At 41.9% G+C, this 22,891-nt stretch overlaps 1 protein-coding gene and 3 long non-coding RNA genes across 11 annotated transcripts; 1 reads left to right on the top strand and 3 right to left on the bottom strand.

Moving 5' to 3' along the window:
- The first annotated feature begins 602 nt into the window (after positions 1–602).
- On the top strand, positions 603–2,452 carry LOC124341488. Of its 4 annotated transcripts, none has more exons than XR_006918334.1 (5): positions 603–741; positions 825–917; positions 979–1,166; positions 1,234–1,529; positions 1,935–2,452. It is a non-coding gene; the product is annotated as an uncharacterized LOC124341488 (long non-coding RNA). The 4 variants fall into 4 exon arrangements; XR_006918335.1 differs by having other exon boundaries at positions 979–1,142; XR_006918336.1 differs by having other exon boundaries at positions 979–1,136.
- An 832-nt stretch (positions 2,453–3,284) lies between these two features.
- On the bottom strand, positions 3,285–5,097 carry LOC124341542. Of its 2 annotated transcripts, XR_006918447.1 has the most exons (5): positions 5,055–5,097; positions 4,193–4,422; positions 4,031–4,124; positions 3,502–3,579; positions 3,285–3,438 (listed from the first exon to the last, which is right to left on the bottom strand). It is a non-coding gene; the product is annotated as an uncharacterized LOC124341542 (long non-coding RNA). The 2 variants fall into 2 exon arrangements; XR_006918446.1 differs by lacking the exon at positions 5,055–5,097 and having other exon boundaries at positions 4,193–5,046.
- A 63-nt stretch (positions 5,098–5,160) lies between these two features.
- Positions 5,161–6,245, bottom strand: LOC124341585. 2 transcript variants are annotated; one of them, XR_006918503.1, is made up of 4 exons: positions 6,092–6,245; positions 5,896–6,032; positions 5,639–5,781; positions 5,161–5,425 (listed from the first exon to the last, which is right to left on the bottom strand). It is a non-coding gene; the product is annotated as an uncharacterized LOC124341585 (long non-coding RNA). The 2 variants fall into 2 exon arrangements; XR_006918502.1 differs by having other exon boundaries at positions 5,896–6,245.
- Positions 6,246–11,156: 4,911 nt separating this feature from the next.
- LOC124341125 (cAMP-dependent protein kinase type II regulatory subunit-like) lies at positions 11,157–22,884 on the bottom strand. Of its 3 annotated transcripts, none has more exons than XM_046794070.1 (10): positions 21,886–22,884; positions 20,998–21,108; positions 19,185–19,603; positions 18,315–18,400; positions 17,848–17,931; positions 16,258–16,364; positions 16,061–16,190; positions 15,859–15,990; positions 13,121–13,382; positions 11,157–13,057 (listed from the first exon to the last, which is right to left on the bottom strand). In XM_046794070.1, exons 3-10 carry the CDS (start codon positions 19,474–19,476, stop codon positions 12,927–12,929), a joined length of 1,224 nt encoding a protein of 407 aa, XP_046650026.1. In that variant the 5' UTR covers positions 19,477–19,603; positions 20,998–21,108; positions 21,886–22,884; the 3' UTR covers positions 11,157–12,926. The 3 variants fall into 3 exon arrangements, with proteins under 3 accessions (XP_046650026.1, XP_046650025.1, XP_046650027.1); XM_046794069.1 differs by having other exon boundaries at positions 19,185–19,606; XM_046794071.1 differs by lacking the exon at positions 21,886–22,884 and having other exon boundaries at positions 19,185–19,608; positions 20,999–21,093.
- Between the last annotated feature and the right edge of the window lie 7 nt (positions 22,885–22,891).

Consider the following 22,891-nt stretch of genomic DNA (forward strand, 5'->3'; position numbering starts at 1 on the left):
TGGCGTTGCGAAAAAAAGATGTTTAGGGCAGCCAAGTTGGCACCAGAAACCTTGAAGATGTTCCAAAAGTGTTACACACCTAAACAGATACGTGTGCATACGAACAAGACGTCGCACCATGCCTTTTCTGAGTCCTGGCATCATCATGCCGTCCAGCCGATAGTTTACCATGAACAATTGTTTGAGTTGTAGCGTGTGCATTTGTGGAATTTCATGTGGTTGTCTTCTATTATGAAGCTTCCCTTACACCAGTCGAACCAAATTCAAAGACGGGGCTTGGATTTCTATTTTCGTCAATCGATGTCTTTTATCCGTCTCCCTTTTTTAATTTGTAGCCGCATCTTTCGAAATGTCAATTTGCATTTCGAGGCTGATAAGCTTGGTAAATGATTCGTCCTGGACTCCTGATAGTTTGGTCAGGTTTGGTCAAATGGAGAGATCCGTCTGGAATGTGTTACCAATTGGTTTATTTTATCATGCGTTCGCTCTAGTTACACATTCAAGATCGTTTACTAAAGATTATCCCATCCAGTATCAAAAATAGACGAGTCGCCTAGAAGCCAAGCGTATTCTTCGATAGTTGCATCTATTTATCGCAAGGTGGCGTTAAAAGGAAGGTCCACCATGGGGCCTAATTTTGTTTTGACGCTTGTTTAAAGATGGCTGTGTATAGTAAAAGGAGTAAAAGTGCCACGTCGAAATTCTGATTGGAAGAAAATTTTCGTTTCCACAATTGAAAAGGTAATCAGCTCTCTTCACGAAATTATTCAGTTGGTTATCAATAAATTGCTTCATTTTTACATTCCTGGCTTATAAATCGGTAGTACGGCGTTCTATGCTTCCAGCATACTTCAAGTCTGTCGAAAACGATGAGTCAACTCAACTTACTTTCCCTGGGATTGTTCGTCATAAAAATGGTAACTCCTTGTATTCATTTAAGGCTATTAAATGTAAATTTTTTGTGTGGTGCATTTACAGATAACAAGCCTACAATTTACACTTGGCAATACCATTTGATCATGTAGCATACCATCTGATCATGTAGCCTGAAAATGCTGTTTCCCAAGAGCAAGATGTTGTCTCTTGCTGCTCATACCGGCTGTATGTTTCCTCACATGTAGAAATACTTCACAACAGTAAAAGTGATCATGTTGTGTAACCCTAAGGTTACACATTATTTATTTGATGACCTTGTTTCTGATAATAATGGAGTTTTTATTTTTCTATTAACAGCATGGTGAAGTCTGAGCTTCTTCATTGCAGTCCAATGTGCTGTGCCAGTGTGATTTGTTGCAGCCAGCTGGCGAAAGGTGTTCCTCTTACAGGCTGACTTGCTACCAGTACCATTTGTATGTTTGTCATGCAGAAACACACACACTTCAAGTGCTGATGTTGTCCTGGAGTGTGGGAGAGTTCCATGCTTCAAGTCTTCTGGGATCAGCCATATCTGAGTTGACGCTGGATCATGCTGCATTGAGGTTGCCGAAATGTGGACATCTAGTAGAACTGCAAGAAGACTCCTTGAAATGGTAATTTAATAAAAATTATAAGTTCTAACTTGGGAAGTATCATGCTTGGACTACTATAATTGCTTACATTGTGTAATTTTAACATTTGGGGATTTCATCATGTCAACAGCTCTTTCCTTCGATCATGTGTAAATTGAGTTATGAATTGTTTTAGGGTAATTGGTTAACAAGACAGGCAGATACTGTAGAAGAATGTTTTTGTTTCGCTGCAGAGCACTACAAATTCCAATTGAATTTGTTTTGAAACCTTAAATGAGTAATCTAGTTTCATGTACATATTTGTTTAAACTATAGTTATCAGATAGCAGTATTGCCATAGAATAATTGGGGTGAACTCCATTTGAAGTGATTTTTATTTTATACAAAATCTCCATTGATTAAACATTAATTTCATTTTGGTCATAGGTTTATGTTTACGTAGCAGTGATGTTGCTGTCCAACATGGCATGTTGTTGCAGCCTATAGACTGGTGAAAGATTTTGTATCGAGTTATGCTGTTGCTGTTCCTTGGTGCCGGACTGCTGGTGTTGTGCACAAAAGTTACATCCAGTTTTAATTGTTATTTGTGTTTATGCAGTTAACCGTTTATATGTTGAGAATGAAAAAAAAATAGCAATACGGGGAATTTTTACGTTGAACAAATACTAAACATGCCTTCGCGATTGGGAAACCAGCGAGGAGGAGATTGGGGGGGAGGGGGCAATTGATTTTCATTAACTAGAAGAAGTCGTGTTTTGTTTTAACAAGTTAGAAAAAAATCCTTTGTCTATCACATCCATATACCTACCTAGATAACCACATCTATTCCTCAAACCCTATAACTTCCACCAACATCCATTCCTTAAAACCACATTTCCCCACAAATGTCAAATATCTGTAATATGTACATATTATTGTTCTATAATTAAACCATCTTTGTAATATGTAAAACCTATTTTTAATCTGAAACACTTGCAAAATAAACAATTCATTAAACAGAGCGTCCGGTTCGAGACAATTTTTTTTATGCGAGGCTTTTTAGCAAGCAATCGGCCACCGAATTTGACAATAAGTGATGGTTTGCTTTCACGGAAATTGCGTCAAGACGGTTAAAAAATTTCTAGTTCATCAATCTCATGTAGAAATTTGCATCTAGTCTACTGGTGCAAATTGCGATTCTTTAAGCTTGATTATTTAGGAGATGTAAAAAAATTGTGAGCAGCCAATAAATTGAACTAATTCGTTTAATCGCTTTTTCAGAATATTTTGAAGATAGATCACAAAAATATCTAAAAACAGCAAAAGTGATCTAAAACCAAAATATTCAGAAAAAGTGGATTACTTCAATTGTTTTAACACATCACCTAAATTAATGAAGCTTAAAGAATCACAATTTGCACCAGTAGACTAGATGCAAATTTCTACATGAGATTGTTGAGCTAGAAACTTTTTAACCGTCTGACGCAATTTCCGTGAAAACAAACTATCACTTTTTGTCAAATTGGGTGGCGGATTGCTTGCTAAAACTCGCACATGCAGTGTCGGCGTAGATCCAGGGAGATTACCTGGAAATGGAAGAAGAGAGAAGAGTGCGAGGCAAGTTTTTCTAGGGAGCGATTAGTCATAATAGGCTTCCGGGTTAGACTCATGACCCTCTAAAAGTTTTCGTCGGATCATGAGCCTTCCAAGTCCCCGTTCGACCAGAGCCCTCCCCTCCTCCTGGTTTCACAGCGGGTGAGTGACCACCGGCGGGCGTTGGTTAGTGGTTATTTAGTTAGGGAAACGGGGCCTCAGAGAAGAAGGGAGCCCAGAAATGCACTTTTAATTTATAAACATTTAAATAATTTATCAATCTTGAATTTCAGCGCGTCCAACCACTCGTCATTTCCCGCCAATTGATAAAGTCTAACGAACAGCGTCGAGGGTAAACCTGAAAAGAGAATTAAGAGATTAATTACGAATGCAGTAAATTAATAAGATCAGGGGAAGATACCGGGAACAAATCTGCATAGTTCTTGGAGGAGTGAGATCCTTGAAGTATTTTCTCCTCACTTTCTCTTCAAAAGTTAACCTGAAATAAATTTAATATTTTCATTAGATCACAATAACAATAACACATTACCATTTCCATCACTTATGAAGGACATCTACAACATTATTCACTATGTATTATAAAAATAACAAGAATTTCAATTGAGTGGTGAAGCTAAAACATTTTTGGTTTAACAATAAAGACAGTAAATAAAAATTTGTTTCATTTTAATATACTATCTGAGCTGCAGAAACTACTCTCTTGACAAGTGTCACAAATTTGAATTCAGCAGAGACTTAAACAGATGGGAAGCAAATTGAAAGAAGTGTCAATTTTGAACAGCAAAATTTTCTTGAATAAACTAAAACCCTCCTATCCTAGTTATCAGTTCATCACAGAGTAAACAAAACTAACAGCTGGATTAATTAGGAGTCAAGGGGAAATGGCAGCAGAAAACAAGGAAGCCCATTAATTTATTAAATCATATTACCGAATTATGATTTTGCACCAAGGGTTCTCTTCCATTCATGGCAAGATCAGAATCGTCAGATGTTGCCTTGTTGCTTGCAGGCCAATGAGCAATACTAAGAGCATAAAAAGACTTTATCTATTACTACTTAATTCTCTATGCAAAAAATGTCCCACAACTTACAATTTAGAAAATTTTAGGCTGTTCACTAGTTCAGAAGTGATATCTCCAGATTTTCGACCCTCCCAACATTGTTTCGTTTTCCATCTTGTCACACTAAAGTTTTCTTTTCTCTACTTTTTCCTTATTGAGAGTTTTGATTAAACTTTGTATCGTCTGGAGTTTTCTTTAATAGCTTCGCGTTAAATAAAGCCGAACGATGATGATTTCTGGAAAACTCACTTCCTTTCCTTCTGTTCAGAACAAAATAACGCGTAAGTGTAACATAACATTCGAATTCGTTGGCGGCGTGCGAACGCCACCACCAAGGTGCGGTTTAAAATAAAAATAAAAAGCCATCTAGCGACAAAGTCTTTTTGGAGCAAAAACGGAAACGATTTTGAGTAAAGAAATGAAGAAAAAGTATCACCAAGCCAAAAAAAAAAAAATTCTCGGGATTCTGTGATTTGTTAATGGTATTAGTGATTGAAGAAATCATGGAGAACACAGCGTAGGAAAATAAATAACGAATGCAAAATAGAGACTTCATGGAAATATTGAAATCTCCACATCAACTTGAACTTCAACCCATTTCTGTCTGTATAAAATAACTATGCATTTAACTAACAAATTCTAACTCCTTCATCTACGAACAGTAACTAATGTTTTGTAGCATAAACCCCGAGAAATCCAATCAAGTAAAAACCACACTGAGAATTCTACTATGCTATGCTATACTATGATTAGATAAACATGACAAGTGGGAATCAGCTTGGATTGAAAATGGTTGATGGACTGAAATTTGAAACCTGTCTAGGGTTGTTGGAAACCCTCTCACATAGCATATTATGACTAAGCACAACTAATGTTTGAAACAAATACTTACTCCATGCATTCCAGTCATTTGGGGGAAATTTCACATGGCTGTCTATAGGTAAAGCAGAGCTATAGTATCCAGGTACTATAGCTAGTAAAAGTGGGGAGATTGCCGTCGACTCACCGGCAGTCGGTTGGGTAGTCGAATGATGCTGGTGGCCGCGTAGTTGGATCAGGCCATGGTGCAGGCTCAATCGGAGCGACGAAAGGACGGCACGCCAGTGAGAGGTACTGTTGACTATCTCGGATGATCAAATTTTCGTAATAATGCCAGAATTATTGTATGATGACTATCTCGTACATCGTATGACTATCGTCACTGATCTCTCGTCAGTTTCCAGTTTTCCACCATCGAATACTTAATAGCGATGCAGGATTAATCTGAAACGAGAATGGGCAATGCTTTAGACGTCATTAATTTTAAAAGAAGATTATAGCGACACCAAGCAATACCTCAAATCAAGAGGTTCTAAGGAACTCACAGAGGGAAATTTGAAGTATCAGCCAACGGGTTGACAAACAAAGAACTTGGTCGAACGTTTTGCAATTGCAAAATGTTGCAAAAATGATAAATTCTACGTAAACACTACTTACAGATGATCTGATCCAATCCACATAGTAGAATCTTGACAGTTGTCTTATTTCTTTTGTGAAAATAGCCACAGACTGTTTCAATTACACATGTAGGCTAGTTCAAGTATAGCAGTACAGTTCTACCTTTATCTGTTAGAGAGGGCCTGTCAAATGTTATAAATTTATTCATTGTGTTTTGTCATAATGATGTCAAGATAGTCCTACTCCTACATGTAAATGTGTTTGATGTGGTATTAAAATAACCATGTGATGCTTACCTGTTTCATCCATCGACAATTTTTGGGTCTTAAAGCAGCTGATGTCTGGTAGCTAAAGTTGTGTTTAGTACTAGTAGATGTACTAGTACATATATGAAATAGTCAGGATGTTGTCAATTGGGAATGCCAATGATCTTCTATGAACAAACACCTTAGGATAATCGGACAACACAACAGAAAGTCAGACACAATATACCTAGCAACAGTAGAATCAAAAAATTTATGTAACACTAAACAACCATGATTAGTCTACAACTACGGGACTTGTTTTTACGTATCAAATTTCTGGTAGAATTTGCCTCGTAAAAACTAAAAACCGGTAAAAACAAACAATCTCGAACACAGTTACAAGTCTGTTTACTTTTGTTCAAATCATAAATTCCATCTAGCTAGTAAAACGAGCAACATATGTGATTAAATCACCAAGCCATCTATTAGGGAAAACTTGCTCCAATATTTAAAAAAAAACCTGTAAGGAAAAATCCCTGTACGGGGAAATTCTGATCTCAGTTCCATATCTGTGATCAATCAGTTGCTGAGTTGGAAGTGGAACATTATTAGCTTTACCGGAAAGTTAATAATGATTACATTCAAAGTTTGAAACCAGACAAAATAGTTGAAAGCGCACCAATCAAATGGCGCTCTCTTTGAACCGATGAATTCAAGGTATAATAATCGAAAATCAGCCTCGGGATAGTAACACAATCTGAATAACAAGAAGGGAAAAGTTCCCCCCCCCCCAAAAAAAAAAATGAGCGTTGGTATAGTTCTTTTTGGTTCTGTTAAAACGAGACCATGACTGAGCAACTCTAATAAACTTGACGAGATTCCGCTGTTGAAATATATATAGCTACATGTTACGTTCAGCCTTTTTCGGTTCATCGTAAAACGCGCCCTATACTAGTTACGTACGTACGTAAACCCGCGTTACTAGATTTCCTAGAGTACACCCCATCACTTCTGCTTTAAGTGATGGTATATCACACTGGGGAAATTCATATCCTCCATATGCCTAGATAACAAAAATAATTTAAGGATGATGCTACCTAAGATTAAAAAACACATCGAGGTTTGACCTACCAAGCTGTATAGCTCATGATTTGGGCGATCATGATAACAGTTGTGTTAATTCCAGGCAACACCTTTTGAGCATCGCGGAGAAATGGTGTGATTCAAGTGTTCTTATCGCCGCTAGATGCCTGTCAAAAAAGTTTGAAAAATTGTTAAAATGTAAGAAAATAATCCAAGACTTTAAAAAATAATTACCAGTAATTTTGACTGTTGCGTGGAAAAAATGTACCTTCCTTGTCAATAACGTAAATTGGATATTTTTTACTTGTGGCTATGTTGTCGAACATTGTCTAGGCGGAATTCCAAAAACTTTTTCTGGTAGAAATATTGAAACTTCCAGCTTTATCCAATTCGGCGAGGGTGGCTTTTGTTTGGAAGAGTTCAACTCTGCTACGTGTGGGTTTCTCATAATCCGCTGTGTAGACCCCAGGACGACGCTTTATAAATTTCTGTTTCCGAACAGTAACTGGGGATTTCGGCCAGTCACCACCCAAGTCTGGACAATCAATCTGCCATTTCGGGCGGATTAATAATCCACAAGCGTGTGGCGAACAATGTTTGAAGGCTTCTTCTATGCAAGATATAAAATCAGAGAAATCTTTTGGTGCTGCAACCCTGAACGGTATTGTTGCATTTTGAATATCTGTAAAAAAAACGTTATATTAATATTTGAAACAGGGATCTACACATTTATTGAAATTGAGGAATTAATACCGAGCTTCAGCAGATGTTCCATTTCTTGCTGGCCACCCGTTTGAATTTGCCACAGACGTAGTTTTGGACAGTCTGGGTGCGTATGTCCGTGCTTTCCACAGAAATAGCAGTGCATTCTACCCTCTAACTTCATTTTCTTCACTTCACCACAATTGGGGCAAACTTTGCCCGTGTGGCCCCAATTTTTGCAAATGGTACATTGCATTCCTTTTAAAAAAATTTGCAAATTTTGTGAAGTTAGGATCGATTTCAAAAATGATTCACAAAATTCAAACATGTTTCAGTAAATAAAATAAAAACAATAAAGCTATCGATAGGACTGTAAATATACAAAATTACAAAATTTAATTATTACATTTAATCATTTATCGACGTTATAACTGTTTAACACAGGCAAGATTGTCTACACTCTGCATATTTTTCGCTATATATAGATATATGTATATATAATTGTCTATCGTCTATATTACAATTGATTCGTCCAACTGTTAAAGATCTATCAAACGTCACGAAAAACTCTAAGAGTAAAAGAAATACAAAAGAATCCCGACTAAACTTTGCCTGGCTAAAAAACAACTGGAGCAACAGCAATAACAGAACTAATACAATCACAACAATAACAATGGTAACATCACATGCCGAAAAGCCTACTACTTCCTGACAATCCTGCTCCTTTCATACAGCAAATAATGTGCCAATTATAAACGTAGGTTTTGCTTTTGAAATACAATAAAAAAAGGGAAAAGAAATCTTACCTTCATATTTCCTTTTGGTTCCAGATTCAGTCATTGATGAATGGGACGGCCCAGATACACTAGCATCCATGTTTAATACGACTGTACAGGCCGAAGAAATTATTTCACTCAATTCACAAACGTCTGGAACGATAACACAACAGGAAAGATATAACAATGAAAGAGAGATAATCTCAAACAGAAAATCAGATGACCTATCTCCACGACGTCTAACCAAACTATACTTAGTAAAAAAATTGCCCTCTACCGTCTGTGAACTGAAACACTCTCCGGAAAAAGAATGTTTGGCCTACAACCTAACGATAATAATTTAGAATTAATTTATAAAAAATAGTTATATGACAATGGAAGAAATGAACACAAACAAACAACAAAAAAGGGGTTAAGGGAAAAAAAGGTAATTTTTTTGTTGAATTCTAGTGTCCTTCAAATTACAGATAGTCATTGTACGAGTCATTTCTTTCTACCAACTGCACAATGTTAATGTTAACTTTACTAATGTAAACAGTTTCTTTCAATACAAAAATTACTATAGCATAGAATTTTATTTTATTTCAAGTTACCGAATAGATAGAGTTTTGGACAATCTCTTTTGATATGTCCATTAGCGTGGCAGTGGTAGCATTTCCTGTTCCCAGGAGGCTTCACCACATCCGCCGCTGGAATGACGGCCGCTGCAAGAGGCTCCGCCACATCCGCCGCTGGATTGACGGCCGCTGCAAGAGGCTCCGCCACATCCGCCGCTGGAATGTTAGACAGCGGAGGCTCCACCACAGCCACCGCTGGAATGACGGCCACTACGGGAGGCTAAGCTACAGCCGCCGCTGGATTGACGGCCACTACGGGAGGCTCCGCCACAGCCGCCGCTGGAATGTTAGACAGCGGGGGCTCCGCCACAGCCGCCGCTGGAGTTACGGCCACTACGGGAGGCTCGTCCATTGGCCCGTCGACCGTCGCTTGGCGCACATCTCCCATCGGCGGACCAGCGGATGCAGCTGCAGCATCTTCTTCTCTAACACGCTACAAATTTGAAATTTTAATAAAATGTATAAATAGTGAACAAAATTAAAATCTTACCATTCCAAGGCGGATTCCGTCATTATGAATCCTCCATAACTGGGCTTCCAGCCAAGCTCGATCCAGTTGGTTGTTGGTGTGTGGTATTGCGATCTGTGGGTTGGCCACATCTGCATCAGTGAGCTGTTGCACTCGCAGGCCCAATTGCTTGAACCTATCAAAAATTGTTCGATAAATAAATTTTTAATTCTAGTTAAACATTAAAATTGACTTACAATTTATTGAATATCTTGACTAACCCCTTGCAATGCATATTGCTCGAAGGCTCCCAAGTATTCTCGGTGTTATCATATCCCATCCATTTGACAAGATACATTGTCTTCCTTTTATAAACGCTAAAAAAAAATTTTATTACAAACAATACTCAAGCACATTACAACAAAATATTACCCTTTATACAGGATTTGTTCGACCACGAACACATCACTTTCTGGGTCGGATACAGATGACATAGCTTAATTTCTGATATTAAAAGAATTGATTAAGTGACAAATCTTATTGTGAGTGAAGACATTCACTCAAAACAACAAAACAACACTAAAAAGCACAACTACATAATAGTTGGAAAATTTTGTATTATAATTATGCTTCGGAATTATGATTAACGAGATTTGATCAGATTTCATGTTCTTGAAGGTGGTGTTCTCATCTCTTTTCATGAAGATCGGCGGTAGCGTGTTGTTCACGTGGGGGCCCATGGCTATAGAGAGGGGGAGGATCGGGCGGGATCGGCCTAGTGCCGGGCTCTTTCCTTGTCTGTGCAGGCGTGGGGAAGTGGAAACTTGTAGAGAGAAGGGGGAGTGGATTTTTAAGCACTTTTTGACACGTCTATTCACTTTCAGAACTCAAGGTGGACTCAAACAAACAAATTCGAACACAGTCACGACAAAGTCTTATTTACTTTTGCTCTAATCATAAATGCCATCTAGCGAGTAAAACGAGCAACAGTGCGATTAAAAATCACCAAGCCATCTATTAGGGAAAAAGAGCAACTTCCTCCAGTATGCAAAAAAAAAACCTGTACGGAAAAATCCCTGTATTGTATGGGAAAATTCTGATCTTAGTTGCATCAAAGATCAATCAGTTGCTGAGGTGGAAGTGGAACATTATTAGCTTTACTGGAAAGTTAATTATTACAGTTCAAAGTTTGAAACCATGCAAATAGTTGAAAGCGCACCAATCAAATGGCGCTCTCTTTGAACTGATGAATTCAAGGTATAATAATCGAAAATCAGACTCGGGATAATAACACATTCTGACTAAAAAGAAGAAAAAAGTTCCCCCCAAAAAATGAGCATTGGTATAGTTCTTTTTGGTTCTGTTAAAACGAGACCATGACTGAGCAACTCTAATAAACTTGACGAGATTCCGCTGTTGAAATATATATACATGTTATACGTTCTGCCTTTTTCGGTTCATCGTAAAACGCGCCCAGTTACTAGATTTCCCGGCTCCACCTTATTGCGGCTTCACCGCCCTCGCGTATGCACGGTTATTAGAAGGCCATAAAAACATATATATATTTTTTTTGAAAATCAATATCATCTTTTATTTACTAGCCATTCATAAAGGGCAAAACACAAAAGTTCCTGGGGCATCGCTTCTTCTTCCTTCCAGACGAAGATTTTCAAACACTTGCAACGATGAAATTGTTGTCAAATGTATGGATGATATCGTGATGAAATCGAGGAACCAATCAAGTCAACACATCTGTTTGCACGACAATAAAAAGACGACCTGTCAGAAAAAAAAAGTGGCGAAGGGGAACAAAGCAATCAAACCGTCATCATCAGGCTCACAAAATACACCCAGAGCGTTCCACACTAGCGCCGCGTATACAATCTCCAAATCCTCCATCTTGTAATTGGGGGGGAGTCAATAGAATTGTTGGAGAAGAATTAATCCACAAAACTCGGTGAATGGAAAAGAAAAATCAACTCAAATATGGAGGTGCTTGTTTTTTAAAAAGGATCAACGATAAATTTGATCGGATGATACAAACCTTGGCGAATCGATTGCTGGAAGGCAATAAGGACGTGTACTATATATACCAAATAAGCACCGATTCTTAATCTTTTTTTTTCTTTTGTTGTTGTTGTTGTTGGAAATCATTTAGACAGACTTTTGGGAAACGATAAAAAATATATAGCGAAAAGGGCTTAGAAACTCGGGTTGGGATTATACGGTTTTGAAGCTAAAAAAGAAGAAATGGCATACTACGTATACACCATTCTGCCACGACAGGATATTATGCGGGGGATATAATACGATATTGTCAAGTTAAAGAAACCGACCAACGATTGATGGGGACCGCCATCACAACGACGAAAAAATGGGGAGGATGATTTAACACACAAGATTCTACGGCGCAGAGATGCCAATGATTTTTCTCTTTCGGTATTATAATAATAATAACAGGACAGACGATAGAATAAGAAATGGCTGGATGATCGAAGGATGAATCACGCTGGGTTAAGTGGAAAAATTAGAGACTAGATAGTTTGCAGGAGAGAGAGAGAGAAAAAACATATGGATGATAACAAACAGCGAGACACTGATATAAGACTACATTGAATCGAAAGGGTTTTTGCTTCATGGAAGAGTGATGACTTGATAGAACGCGGAAGGGGGTCTGACAAAGTTACACAATGACAAGGTTAGACGGGGATTGGCTTTGGGGGGATGACGCAGAATAATGGAATGAGCTGCTGGCCGTTTTTCTCCGCCAGCAAGTGGTTGGAAGTGTAGACGTCATCAGCTCAAATTAAAGTTATATATTCTTCTCGGGCGGGAGGAGAAGTTGAGTCAGATATAAAAGATGGTAAATAAGCCACACAACGTCGGCGCAAATTGAAAAACAAAACAAAACGAAAAAACGTGAATAGACGAATAATCACGAATGGAATGGTAGTTGAAGTATATAAGGAGGACCTGCAGGTGTTGGTGGTGGATTTTTGCGAGTGGGCACACAAAGCATCTAACATTCCTTTTTTTTTGTTTTCAATCACGTAAGACACAATATCAACGACAACCGTAGAAGTATATATGTGTATAAGCGTCATAGGGAGGAGCTCTGTGGGCGTCTCAGAAGAACGTGAAAAAAACATCACGCCCGTGAATTATTTCTAGTTTATCTTCTTCTTCTTCCACCAACGCGTTTTTGTTTGTTTGCTTTGAATTATTATTTTTTTTTTTTTCCCGTGACATCCACAAACAGGTTCGCACAAATGTTGTTCTATTCAATTTTTAAAAAAAGACTCTGGCAGCAGCAGAATATAAGGGGAAGGGCTTCATCTTCGGGGAAATGTGTGTGATCGAAAAAGGAGTTTTTGCATTATCTCGCCAGCCAACGTGCGATCGTTGGTGTACACGTCGTGTATGTATATCTTCTGTGTGGTGAATAAGACGGCGTGTTTACCGGAAGTCGCTCATGTTGAACCGGGAGCCGAAAATGCGCACCAGTTGATCTTCGTAGTCGTCAATGTTTCTCTTCATAATGTTCATGCACGGTCCCATCAAACGCTCAAACGCCTGCACGTCCAAAACTGCAGAGAAATGAAGTCAATCAATGGAATTAAATTAAGTTTATTATTTAAAAAAAAACTTACAGGCGAGACGAACGGGACCGACGCAATAGGCGGAGGCGGCTCGCGGTCGATGGGTGACGAGCGCCAATTCTCCAACGTATCCGCCCTTGGTGACCCGACTGACCTCGACCTCAATTTCATTTTCTCCGGCGACGGCAATGCGAACGGTGCCCGTCTCGACAAAGTACATGCCGTCGGCCGCGTCGCCCTGCCGGATGATGCATTCGCCATCTTCAAATGTCCGCGGATTGAGCGCATCCGCCACGTTCATCCTCTCGTACGACTACATCAAAAGAAATGCGCATCACATTAGTCGTCACGTTATAATATCCTATAGACATGTTGATGACTCAATTTGGCAAAGGAAAAGGTATGAGGGTATTCTAGAAGTGGATGGAAATGAAAACGAGTTGGATTTTCAAAGGGCGTTTGCCAAATAGCGACTCGGAATGACAATTGCCAGTCTCGAAATGTGTCACATCAGTCGGAATAGTTTTCCCATCGTTCGTCGGAGTGAGAAAATGGGAATTTTGTCGTCATTTGGCCAAGACAAAAGAAAAATCCGCCTATTAATATTAAGGCCATTGCATCTACGGGATAGACGCCACACACATGCTGGGAAAACATGTTCCAATTCGATCTCAATTTAATGAGATTTTCCGTGGTGTGTGTGTTTTTGTTGTCGAAGAAGAATAGCCGAGCTGCGGGATGGATATATAAGACTCTTGGGGAAGCGTCAAGCTGCTGTGCTGCTGCCGTTGACATCGTCGTTCCCCCCAGCAAATAAGTGATTCCCCCCTCCGACAAACAGGACACGAAACAGAAAATTCAAACACAAAGGCCCGCGAGCGGGTATAACGCGATTGTTCTTGAAGAGATTCAAGTCGTGTGCAACGAGAGAGCGGAAATGTTTGAATGCCCTTCTCGTCTACGAGGAAACAAAAGAATGACGTGCACATAGACAGAGAGATATATCTGTGTATGTATGCGCTCTTCTATATAGATCTGATTGTGTATCCTCTGTGTGTGTGTTGGAAAGAGGCCTACATAGACAACACAAGGTCCTTTACTATTAGATTTGATTGACGTCCAAATGAAGTTATATAGCGTCTTGTTTCTCATTTCTTTTCTTTTATTCGTTTTCTCTTCCGCTCTCGTCCGTCCGGATCAAAAGACTCGGCGGATGCGAACAGACTGGGTGCACCATCCGATTTGCCGCCTTTCCTTCCAGCTTCTCCCCTTTTTCTATTATTTATGATTCGGAAAAACATTTCCATCGTATTAAAAACAAGCTCTTGTTATGCAGCCCACGTCAGTGGATGGCGTCGACGTTATCAGACGAGACCCCCTTCACGAAATTCCTTTTGAAAACAACCAATTAAGTTGCCGGGAATCCCGAATGCCATCAAAAGAATCAAAAAATGTCCCATATCAAAGGGCTGCTCCCCTAGATGATGTGCTGGAGGCGGCAAAAGTTATGACGACGACAGACTTCATCACCCGCCAGTTATTTTGTAATTAATTATTTATTAGGCCGACAAATAATCAGATTTCGACTATAGAAGATATAAAGAGGCGCTTTTGTGCACGAGTATACTAGGAAATGATTCCAGCAGCGGCCCAGTACGATCGATGCTGGGAATAGACAACGAGACGGCGGAATAAGAGTCCAGTGTATTATTTCAACACGGACCGAACTGCTGTTTGCATGAGATTGTCACGAAAAGACTTTTGCCGAAGGGGGAAAAAGGAATCCCAAGGAAAGGAAAAGAGCCGCTTTTATTATTGGCCTATACCCCGTTGGGTCTATATGGAGAAGAAGAGTGAGAGGCTATCGATCGTCTAAGTTTGTGTGTGCGTTCACGACGAGCGAGAAATATAAGAAAAAGAGACGCAAGCCGTGACGAAATCTGCCGGAGAATAAGGGGAACAAGAAGAAGCTCTGATGAATAGATAGACTACAACAGAGAGAAAGAGAAAGAGAGATGCAAGTGTCGGTGGATCGATAACAATGAGCGCAGCTCGGTCCTTTCCGTGTGAAGGGATATGTGCTGACAGCTCAATAGGAAACGCCGGGCTGGGCTTTTGTGTTGCTGGTCGCCGACAAATAAGTCGGAACGGGGCGACCAGCAGAAGCGCTAGAGACAGACTATATAGTCAGGCTGACACGGTCTAGAATTGGTTTAGAGTAATTGGATTTCAATCGTGGCCAAAAACCCATTGCTCCAGTTGAATGGCTCCAGCCCGAAATTCTCAATGCCCTGCCTGGTAAAAACACACAGGCCGGACAGGGCACATTGCAGCTCGGCTTACATCGTCCTCGTGATTCAATGCGACCGGTAAATCAGACTCATCGATTCGCCTATTTAATCCGCCCGGCCCACAGCAAATTGGTCAACATCCGCGTGAAATGAACCGCGCACAACGGTGAGTGAGTGAGTAGAGACCAGCCCAGGCCAATCCGCACACACACACACACAAGAGCCGGACAATGGGCCTTGGATTTCCGTTTCTTTTACCGATGGCCTCCGTCGTTATCTTCTGGTAAAAGATGTGCGTTGCGTTCACTCTTGCGTGACCAAAAGTACTTGCAAGGGGCTTAGATTGTTCTGGCCGATTCACGTCAACTTGGCGCTATCGACTCGTTTCTCTAAATAGCGCGTTCGCTTTAATATTCTTCCATTACGGCGTATCAAATGAACGCTGGCGTCAATCACGTCATTTTGCATTGGGCGGTTCTATTTTAATTTTCGACTCACCGTTAGCGCTCGCAACATGGGCACCGTTTCCAGCAGCGTCTCGTACATTTTGCGCTTCTTGCAGGCCGTTTTGAGGATAATTCGCCTGAACGTAGTCCGGTCCATCGCCCACAGGGATCCGTGACTCATGGCCTAATACATTCAACATTCGTTATATTATGACTCGATTCTTTTGCTTTTCTTTTGCATGAAACACACAAACCTGAACTGTTGCAGCGCGGGGCATGTTGTACATGAGGGCCAGCTCTCCAAAACTGCCCGACCCCTCGTACTGGCCTACCAGCCGCTTGGTTGGCTCCGTGTCTGTGGCGACGTAGATGTGGAACGCCCCGCTGAATAGAATGAATTTTTAAAATGACATAAATGAATGAGTTGACGAGCAAGAGTTGACGTGTGTACCTGTCGATGACGTAAAAGTTGTCCCCGTCGTCCCCCTGACGGATGACGTAGTCACCGCTGTCGACCGTTTTCTCGAACATGGCGTCCAGGACGTCCTGCACTTGGTCCTGTATGTGTACAACATCAAACAATAAGAAAATGAAAATGTCTATTTAAATATGTAGAGCAGCAATCTATGTATATCCGTCGGGAGCAGAGGACACGAAATTAATTGGATCATGTCTCTTATTACCGAATTTCGCCCGGCTTTTTCTAATATGTACACGAGCACAACACGGAGAATATTGGGCGACCAAACAGAACAAGGTATATATCAACTGCTGTACATCGTTGATGTTAGACGCTTAATATAATCCGGCCTTAGTTGATGGCCGAGCGTCAACTTTTCTTCTTTTTAAAATCGACGGACCTTTCTTCTTCGTTGATTTTCGATTGAAAAACCTGCGGTTCCCCTTCTTCTTTACCCTAAGGCGTACCCCATGTGTGGATTCACGCTGCTCTTTCCATCCATTCTGATCTACATGGCAAGGATCGATCGATCGACGCTCATATCGTCTTGTGTACTCTCTTTATGTACGCATCGCCGAGTATTTCCTGCCCGTCTCTCTACTTTAGGCCGCTCCTACCGTGTCCACATGTCCGTGAAGCTTCAACAATAACTCCCGACAATTGAACTAGATAGCTTTTTCAATCGTGATCGAGTGATAGGGGGGAGAGAGAGACGGGAAAAATGATGGCGCAGCCACTGGATGGACGGACCCTCAACTACTGAGGAGCGAGTGCACTGGACAATGGCAAATTGATTCTCATTTGCCCATGTCTTTATACTAGCAGTCGCTTTCATGTAGTAGCGACAGATTGAATGACTGATTTGATTATGACCTTAATACAATATCTACAGCTGGATCGGATGGATGTTGATGGAAGAGAGTTTTGTTCTTTTGTAGGGGTCGGTCGCTGTTGAGGAAGTTGAGATTCTCTCCCTTCGACATGGTATGATTACCTAATCCTTTTTGGACGACGCTAATAATGCAAATGTCAACGAGCGTATAGAGAAAGGGGGGAGGAAGAAAGAAGAAGAAGAAAGAGCCGAGTAGTAGTCGTCGTAATAGGGGCGAGTCAGAAGCCAAAAGAACGTCAGCGGCAGTCAGCCGAGTCAAATGCGCAGGTAAAATGTCAGAAGACGATCAATACAATGTCCTCCCAGCCAGCCAGCCAGCCAGCGATATATCTTTAGATAAATATATGTATACGAGAATATGGCATTTGTTGGTATTAGGTCGGACATAGAGATCCTTCCTCCCTATGTCGACCCGCAGGACCGCCACTGCTTGTGTTTAGGCTAATAAATGAAATTAATCAAAGGCTTTGATGTCAAATAGAACTCGCGGGACTCTTTCGAGTACCGTCAGTCGAGTAGGCACTCGTCGGTAGTACACGACACAACTTTTTATCCCTCCTCCCCCCTTTGCCCGTCGTGATGATTAAACGTCGTTACACTGGACGGACACGGCGCACACACTTGTGTGTGATGTTGCTCTTTGCTTTTTTTCTATAATGACAAAAAGAAGAGAGGGGCTTTTGACGTACCGGGTCCAGTGATCGGAAGATGAAGATATTCTTGACGGCTTCGGCGAGTCGATGACGTTGTTGGTCGGATTTCGGATGAACTACCTGGAAAGACCAAAGAGAACAACACAGAGAAAAGAAGAAAAAGTTGTTGATTACATAATATGCGTCACCCAAAGAGCAGCAACTATACTCGACTCGAGCAAAGTAGAAGCGCACACATGTAACATAGTTTAGTGGATTCATCACAGATCTAATAAAAGACAAGTGGGTGGAGGGGTATTATGAAACGGACCCTCTTTTCAAAGGATTTCAGGAAACAAATGTTAGACTATGCTCCGAGTGCCTAGAACCGCAGCTAGTATCTATAGAGACAGTATGGCTAAAAATGCTTATTAGTCGGGTCTGAATAGCGATGAATGATCAAAGAGCGTCTAGGACAAAAACAAAAGTTGGGAATGAAATATTTCATAGAATAGAGGACATACCTTTTCTCCTTCGTCGTCATCGCCTTCGGGATCGTACGACTCGGCGAAGACGGACTTGCGGCGATTGAATCGATTGGCCAGAGATTCTTTGATGGAAGGAAAAAGACAAGCAATGGTTAGAAATGGATTCTTCCGCGTTGGCAAATGAAATGTTTTCCCCGGTTGCAAACAAGATTTATTCAATTGGCATATTTTGATTCAGATGCAATTGCACAGAGAGAATGATATTAGGATTGCATAGCTAGCTGCTGTTCTGGAACAAGCAAACGACCACGAGCTGGATCTTATTCCTCCATTTCGTGGCTGCTGGCGTGGCCAATCATCCATTATTTCCGGGCTGTCGGATCTTGATTCTTTGACGTTCCTTTTTCATATTCCTATCTGCTCAATTTTTTTATATTCGATGCACTTGACGTAGGCATGCAGAAAAAGATCGTCGTCGTCGCTTGACTTTTTTTTTGGTCTGACGGTCGTTACATCACTGGCTGCTTCTATTATTTTTTGTTGTTGTTTAGGGGGGATACAGAAGAGTTTCCGCTCATTTTTCTAGATTGACTATCAATTGTTGTCTTCCGTTGCGGTGATTGCGGTTCGATATTTTCAGTTTCCCACAAGATAAGTTTTAAAGTTTCCTGTTTCTGACGACCACGTTAGAAACGCTCCAAAGTTTTAAACGTTTGTAATAAGAATAAACGGCGATATTGGTCACGGAACTAAACCATCGGGTCCCGTCGAATGACGTAAGCGACTACAAAGTTAAACATGCACACCGTCGGCGGTGACTGAATTAAAAAATATAAAACAATTCCCATCGGCACAAAAAAGATAAATCGAATATACGTAGAATAAAGGTTAGTGGTGGTTTCTTACCTGGCGAAGGTTCGTCACTCTCATCGGTAAGCATGGAATCATCCGACTCGGGTCCGTGTCCATTCCCGTGTGCCGCCGATCCAGCCACTAAACCTCTGCCCGTCTGCTGCTGCTGCACGGCTGTCTGCTGCTGCTGTTCGGTCCGCCTTTGTCGGAGCTGAGCAAAGTAGTCGGCAGCAAATTCGACTAAATCCGCCGGTCGCTCCACCAGGCAGCTGACGGTGAAATCCAGCAGCAACTGCTGCAGCTGGCCGGGGATCTCATATCTACTGGCGGCAGCGTCACGTGACATGGCCCCCGATCCTCCTTCAATACCGATACCACCTCCTCCTCCTCCACCCCCACCACCCCCAGCTGCTTCTTCTTCAACCCCTCCACCTCGAATGACGACGCCCTGTCCTGTAGTCTCTCTCCCGCTGCTGCTGCTCCCGCCGCCACAGCGTCAAACGCACATACACAAATATCAAAGAAAATAACAAGAAGAAAAAGTATTGAATGTCACATCATAAAAACCCAGAGACGACGATGACAAAATATCTCGGTGCCATCTTCTTTGGGGGGGACAATAACAAGCCACGACGTCAAAAAAGTATCGACTTGCCTTTCATTTTCCCATTTCACTTTCTCAGCGCTCTTTTTTAAACCGACTTTTGAACGCGAATCTTTGGCGCTTCAATCAACTTTGCTTGGGGTTGAATCGACTGGAATTGATTTGGCCGCAAAACGCTCATCATTTCATTTTTGCGCATCACTCGGTCGTTCAAAGGTGAAATGAATGGCGAATTTCTTTCATCAAACTCTTTTTCATCTCCCAAAATCGCTTTGATTGACTACGTACTAAGTGCAGCTGGGAAAGTGGGAAGCTCATCATTCGTCGCTGGAGGATGCCAACAACTCTTAACACATTTGCATTTCAAGAGAAATGGCACCAATCAATCCCAGCATCAATCTCTCGCCCGGCTTGTCCACCTCTAACTGTTAGTCTACTTGCACATCTAGTCGTCCACCGTCGATGATATCGTCGACGACAAATTCGTAAGTCGTAAGAGATGATATCGTTTCTCCCCCGTTTAGAAAAGGCAACCACTTCAACGTAGGTGGGCGTCGAGGGGAACTGGGTAACGTTAGGTACCGCCCCCTCTCTTTCGCCCCACCCCACCGTCGACGCAGGGCATCTGGCGACGCCAAGAAGCGCCACCCAGTCCATCGATCGATGAGCGCACTCTCCCCACCCCTCGTAACATTTTTTGGTTTGGCTTTGACAACCATCTCCATGGCGATCTTCAATCCCTCTGTTGACGGGTCCACTCACCTCGTGTGGAAGGTGCAAAAGCCGGGCCAGACCCCCCAACAGCAGCGGCGTCCACCTTTCCCCACCCGTAACGCCCGTAACGAACTCTATTGTCTGTTGTCTCTATATCTCTCAAGTGTTGCACGAACGAGTCGACGAGGAGAGAGAAAAGTTCTCAAACCCCATAGACAGATGTTGTAAGCTCCCGCGGCTCCTATCTTTTGTACATCACGGCCGATATCTAATAGACTGGCCGACTGGCCGTGTTGTTATGGGGGTAAATAGGTGCAGCACAGCTCTTCATTTAGTGGCTACCCTAGATGCCTATTGCCTAGACGTCAGCAAGCTCATCGATCCTACACGACCGACCGAGTCTTATTGCTTTTTCCCAGGATCCCATCTATCGGTTGATTGCGTCCGGACGTGACATTTTCTTCTTCTTCTTCCATCGCTCGGCCAATGACGACAACAGAAAAAAGACGACGACGACAATATTCTCATCATTGACGAGTGTTTCTTTACCTTTTTTTATTTTGGTTGTTGAGATGATGACAATCTTTGAAATTGAGGGCAGCCCCCACGACGATCGACGCCCAACTGTCTGCCCGGCTCTGGTCTGGTCAGGTCAGTTTTCTGCGAAAAGAAAAGAAATAAAATAAAATAAAAAGTTGTAAAAAATTCAATGGCAGCGTGTGCCAAACTAGTGCGCAGCGGTTCAACTTTCTCTTTCTGCTCTCAATTAACTCGGGGACGAATCTGCACTGTCAGGCATCTAACGCCAGATCGCGTTACGACGACTAGCCTCGTGCAGCAGTGCTAGACGGAGGAGTCCTCATAACCTACTACTACTACTATACTACTACTCATTTGGCACTCGTGATGGATCTCTTCTCTCATTTCTCTCTTCCCTTTCATTCCTTTCATCTGACTCGTCTCTACTATGCACATTGTCTATCTCTCAAACTTCATTCCCTGGGTGCCTCTTACTCTTTGACTCTCGGCTGGCAGCAGCAGCTCCGGCAAAAGGAGGGAAGAAGAAGAAGATCGATAGACAGACACAGAGCTTGCAACCCACACGGCAACACACACGCAATATGTGCAGGCCTGCCCGTCTTTTTCGGGTAGGCGGGGATCCATAGAGTTCTCTCCTCGCTCTCCGGTTGCAATCGATAGACATTGTGTAGCCGGCGAGGAAAGAGAAATGGAGGCCGCCCGATCCCGTATGGGTGTGTCGGTCAAATCCAATGGAAAAGAAATACACAAAGAAAAAATCGAGAGCAAGGCCAAGTCCTACTTCTCTACGCAGCACACAAAAGCATCTGTCAATCGTCAAGTTATATCATGAGGTTATCATCATCGCTTTTGTTTCAGCCATTAAGATAGTAGTAAATAGATATTAGTCATAGACACCTGTTCAATGGATGATGACGATGATGGGCGATTTTTCCAGTTGATGACACTTTCCTGCTGTCGATCCTTTTTTTCCCGTTTTGACGGATGCACTTTGGTGGCTGGTTTCACCGGAACACGATGGAAATGTCCTATCCACCCCCGACGACGACGATGAACCTTTGAATTAAAATCAACGGTACACTCAAGGAGAGAAGAATTATGGCAGCGATAAATTTCAACGTCAACAGCAGCAGCCGCTTTGTCAGCGCAATGAAGCAGAGACAATATTATTCCCGTAGTGTACACACACTCACACATACACACACAAAAATGGTCCAACAAAAAACCAAAACAAAAAATGTGTTCCGGCGGCGGGGGGGACGATGAAAAAGGTGCGCGATACGAGGCCCGAACCCGTTGACGAGCCGCAACGAAATGAGTCTCGAGTATCTTCTCCGACTGCAAACTGTACACGGACACTCCTCCTCCCTTTCTCCCGGCTCGAAAAACATGGCGCGGGCCGACTACCTGGCGGATCGAACCGATCGTGCGCGAACGTATAAAACTCGGGTGGAGCCTATAGGTGTGTGCTAGCTGCTGCTGGGGTGTCACGGCATCTTCCATGTCGACTTTACCGTCTTTGGCGTAACCCATCGACAAAGAGTCTTATGACACACTTTGGCCTGCGGGATTTTCACGACAAGCACTCTCTCAACGTCGCCTCCTCCTCAGAACTGCTCCTTGAACTTTTTGATTGCGCGCCATTCTAATTGTGTCAGCTAGGCCTTTTGCTTCTCGACCGGCTCATTTCCAGCACATCGAAATGTGTGTGTGTTTGGGGTGGTCGCGTGACGAAGCAAAACAAAAATAAATAAAAAATTGAGTGGCTGGGCATAATAACAATAATAATAGTGAGCTCCTTTTTGAAAGAAAGAATAGGCGAGACAATAAAATCAATACTCACCGACGGGATCGAGTCGGACGCGAGAGGTGGGGCTTGCACGACACGAGTCTACCCCCCAAG

Source organism: Daphnia pulicaria, chromosome 5 (genome assembly GCF_021234035.1).
Source record: "Daphnia pulicaria isolate SC F1-1A chromosome 5, SC_F0-13Bv2, whole genome shotgun sequence".
NCBI lineage: Eukaryota > Metazoa > Arthropoda > Branchiopoda > Diplostraca > Daphniidae > Daphnia > Daphnia pulicaria.

Bases quoted from the DNA above. Each gene is read 5' to 3' on its own strand.
- LOC124341125 (XM_046794070.1), bottom strand. From the start codon at position 19,476: ATGTCACGTGACGCTGCCGCCAGTAGATATGAGATCCCCGGCCAGCTG. The intron at 17,932-18,314 runs GTATGTCCTCTA...TGGTCTTTCCAG, and splicing joins ATGACGACGAAGGAGAAAAG to GTAGTTCATCCGAAATCCGA. The intron at 16,191-16,257 runs GTACACACGTCA...CATTCTATTCAG, and splicing joins AACTTTTACGTCATCGACAG to CGGGGCGTTCCACATCTACG.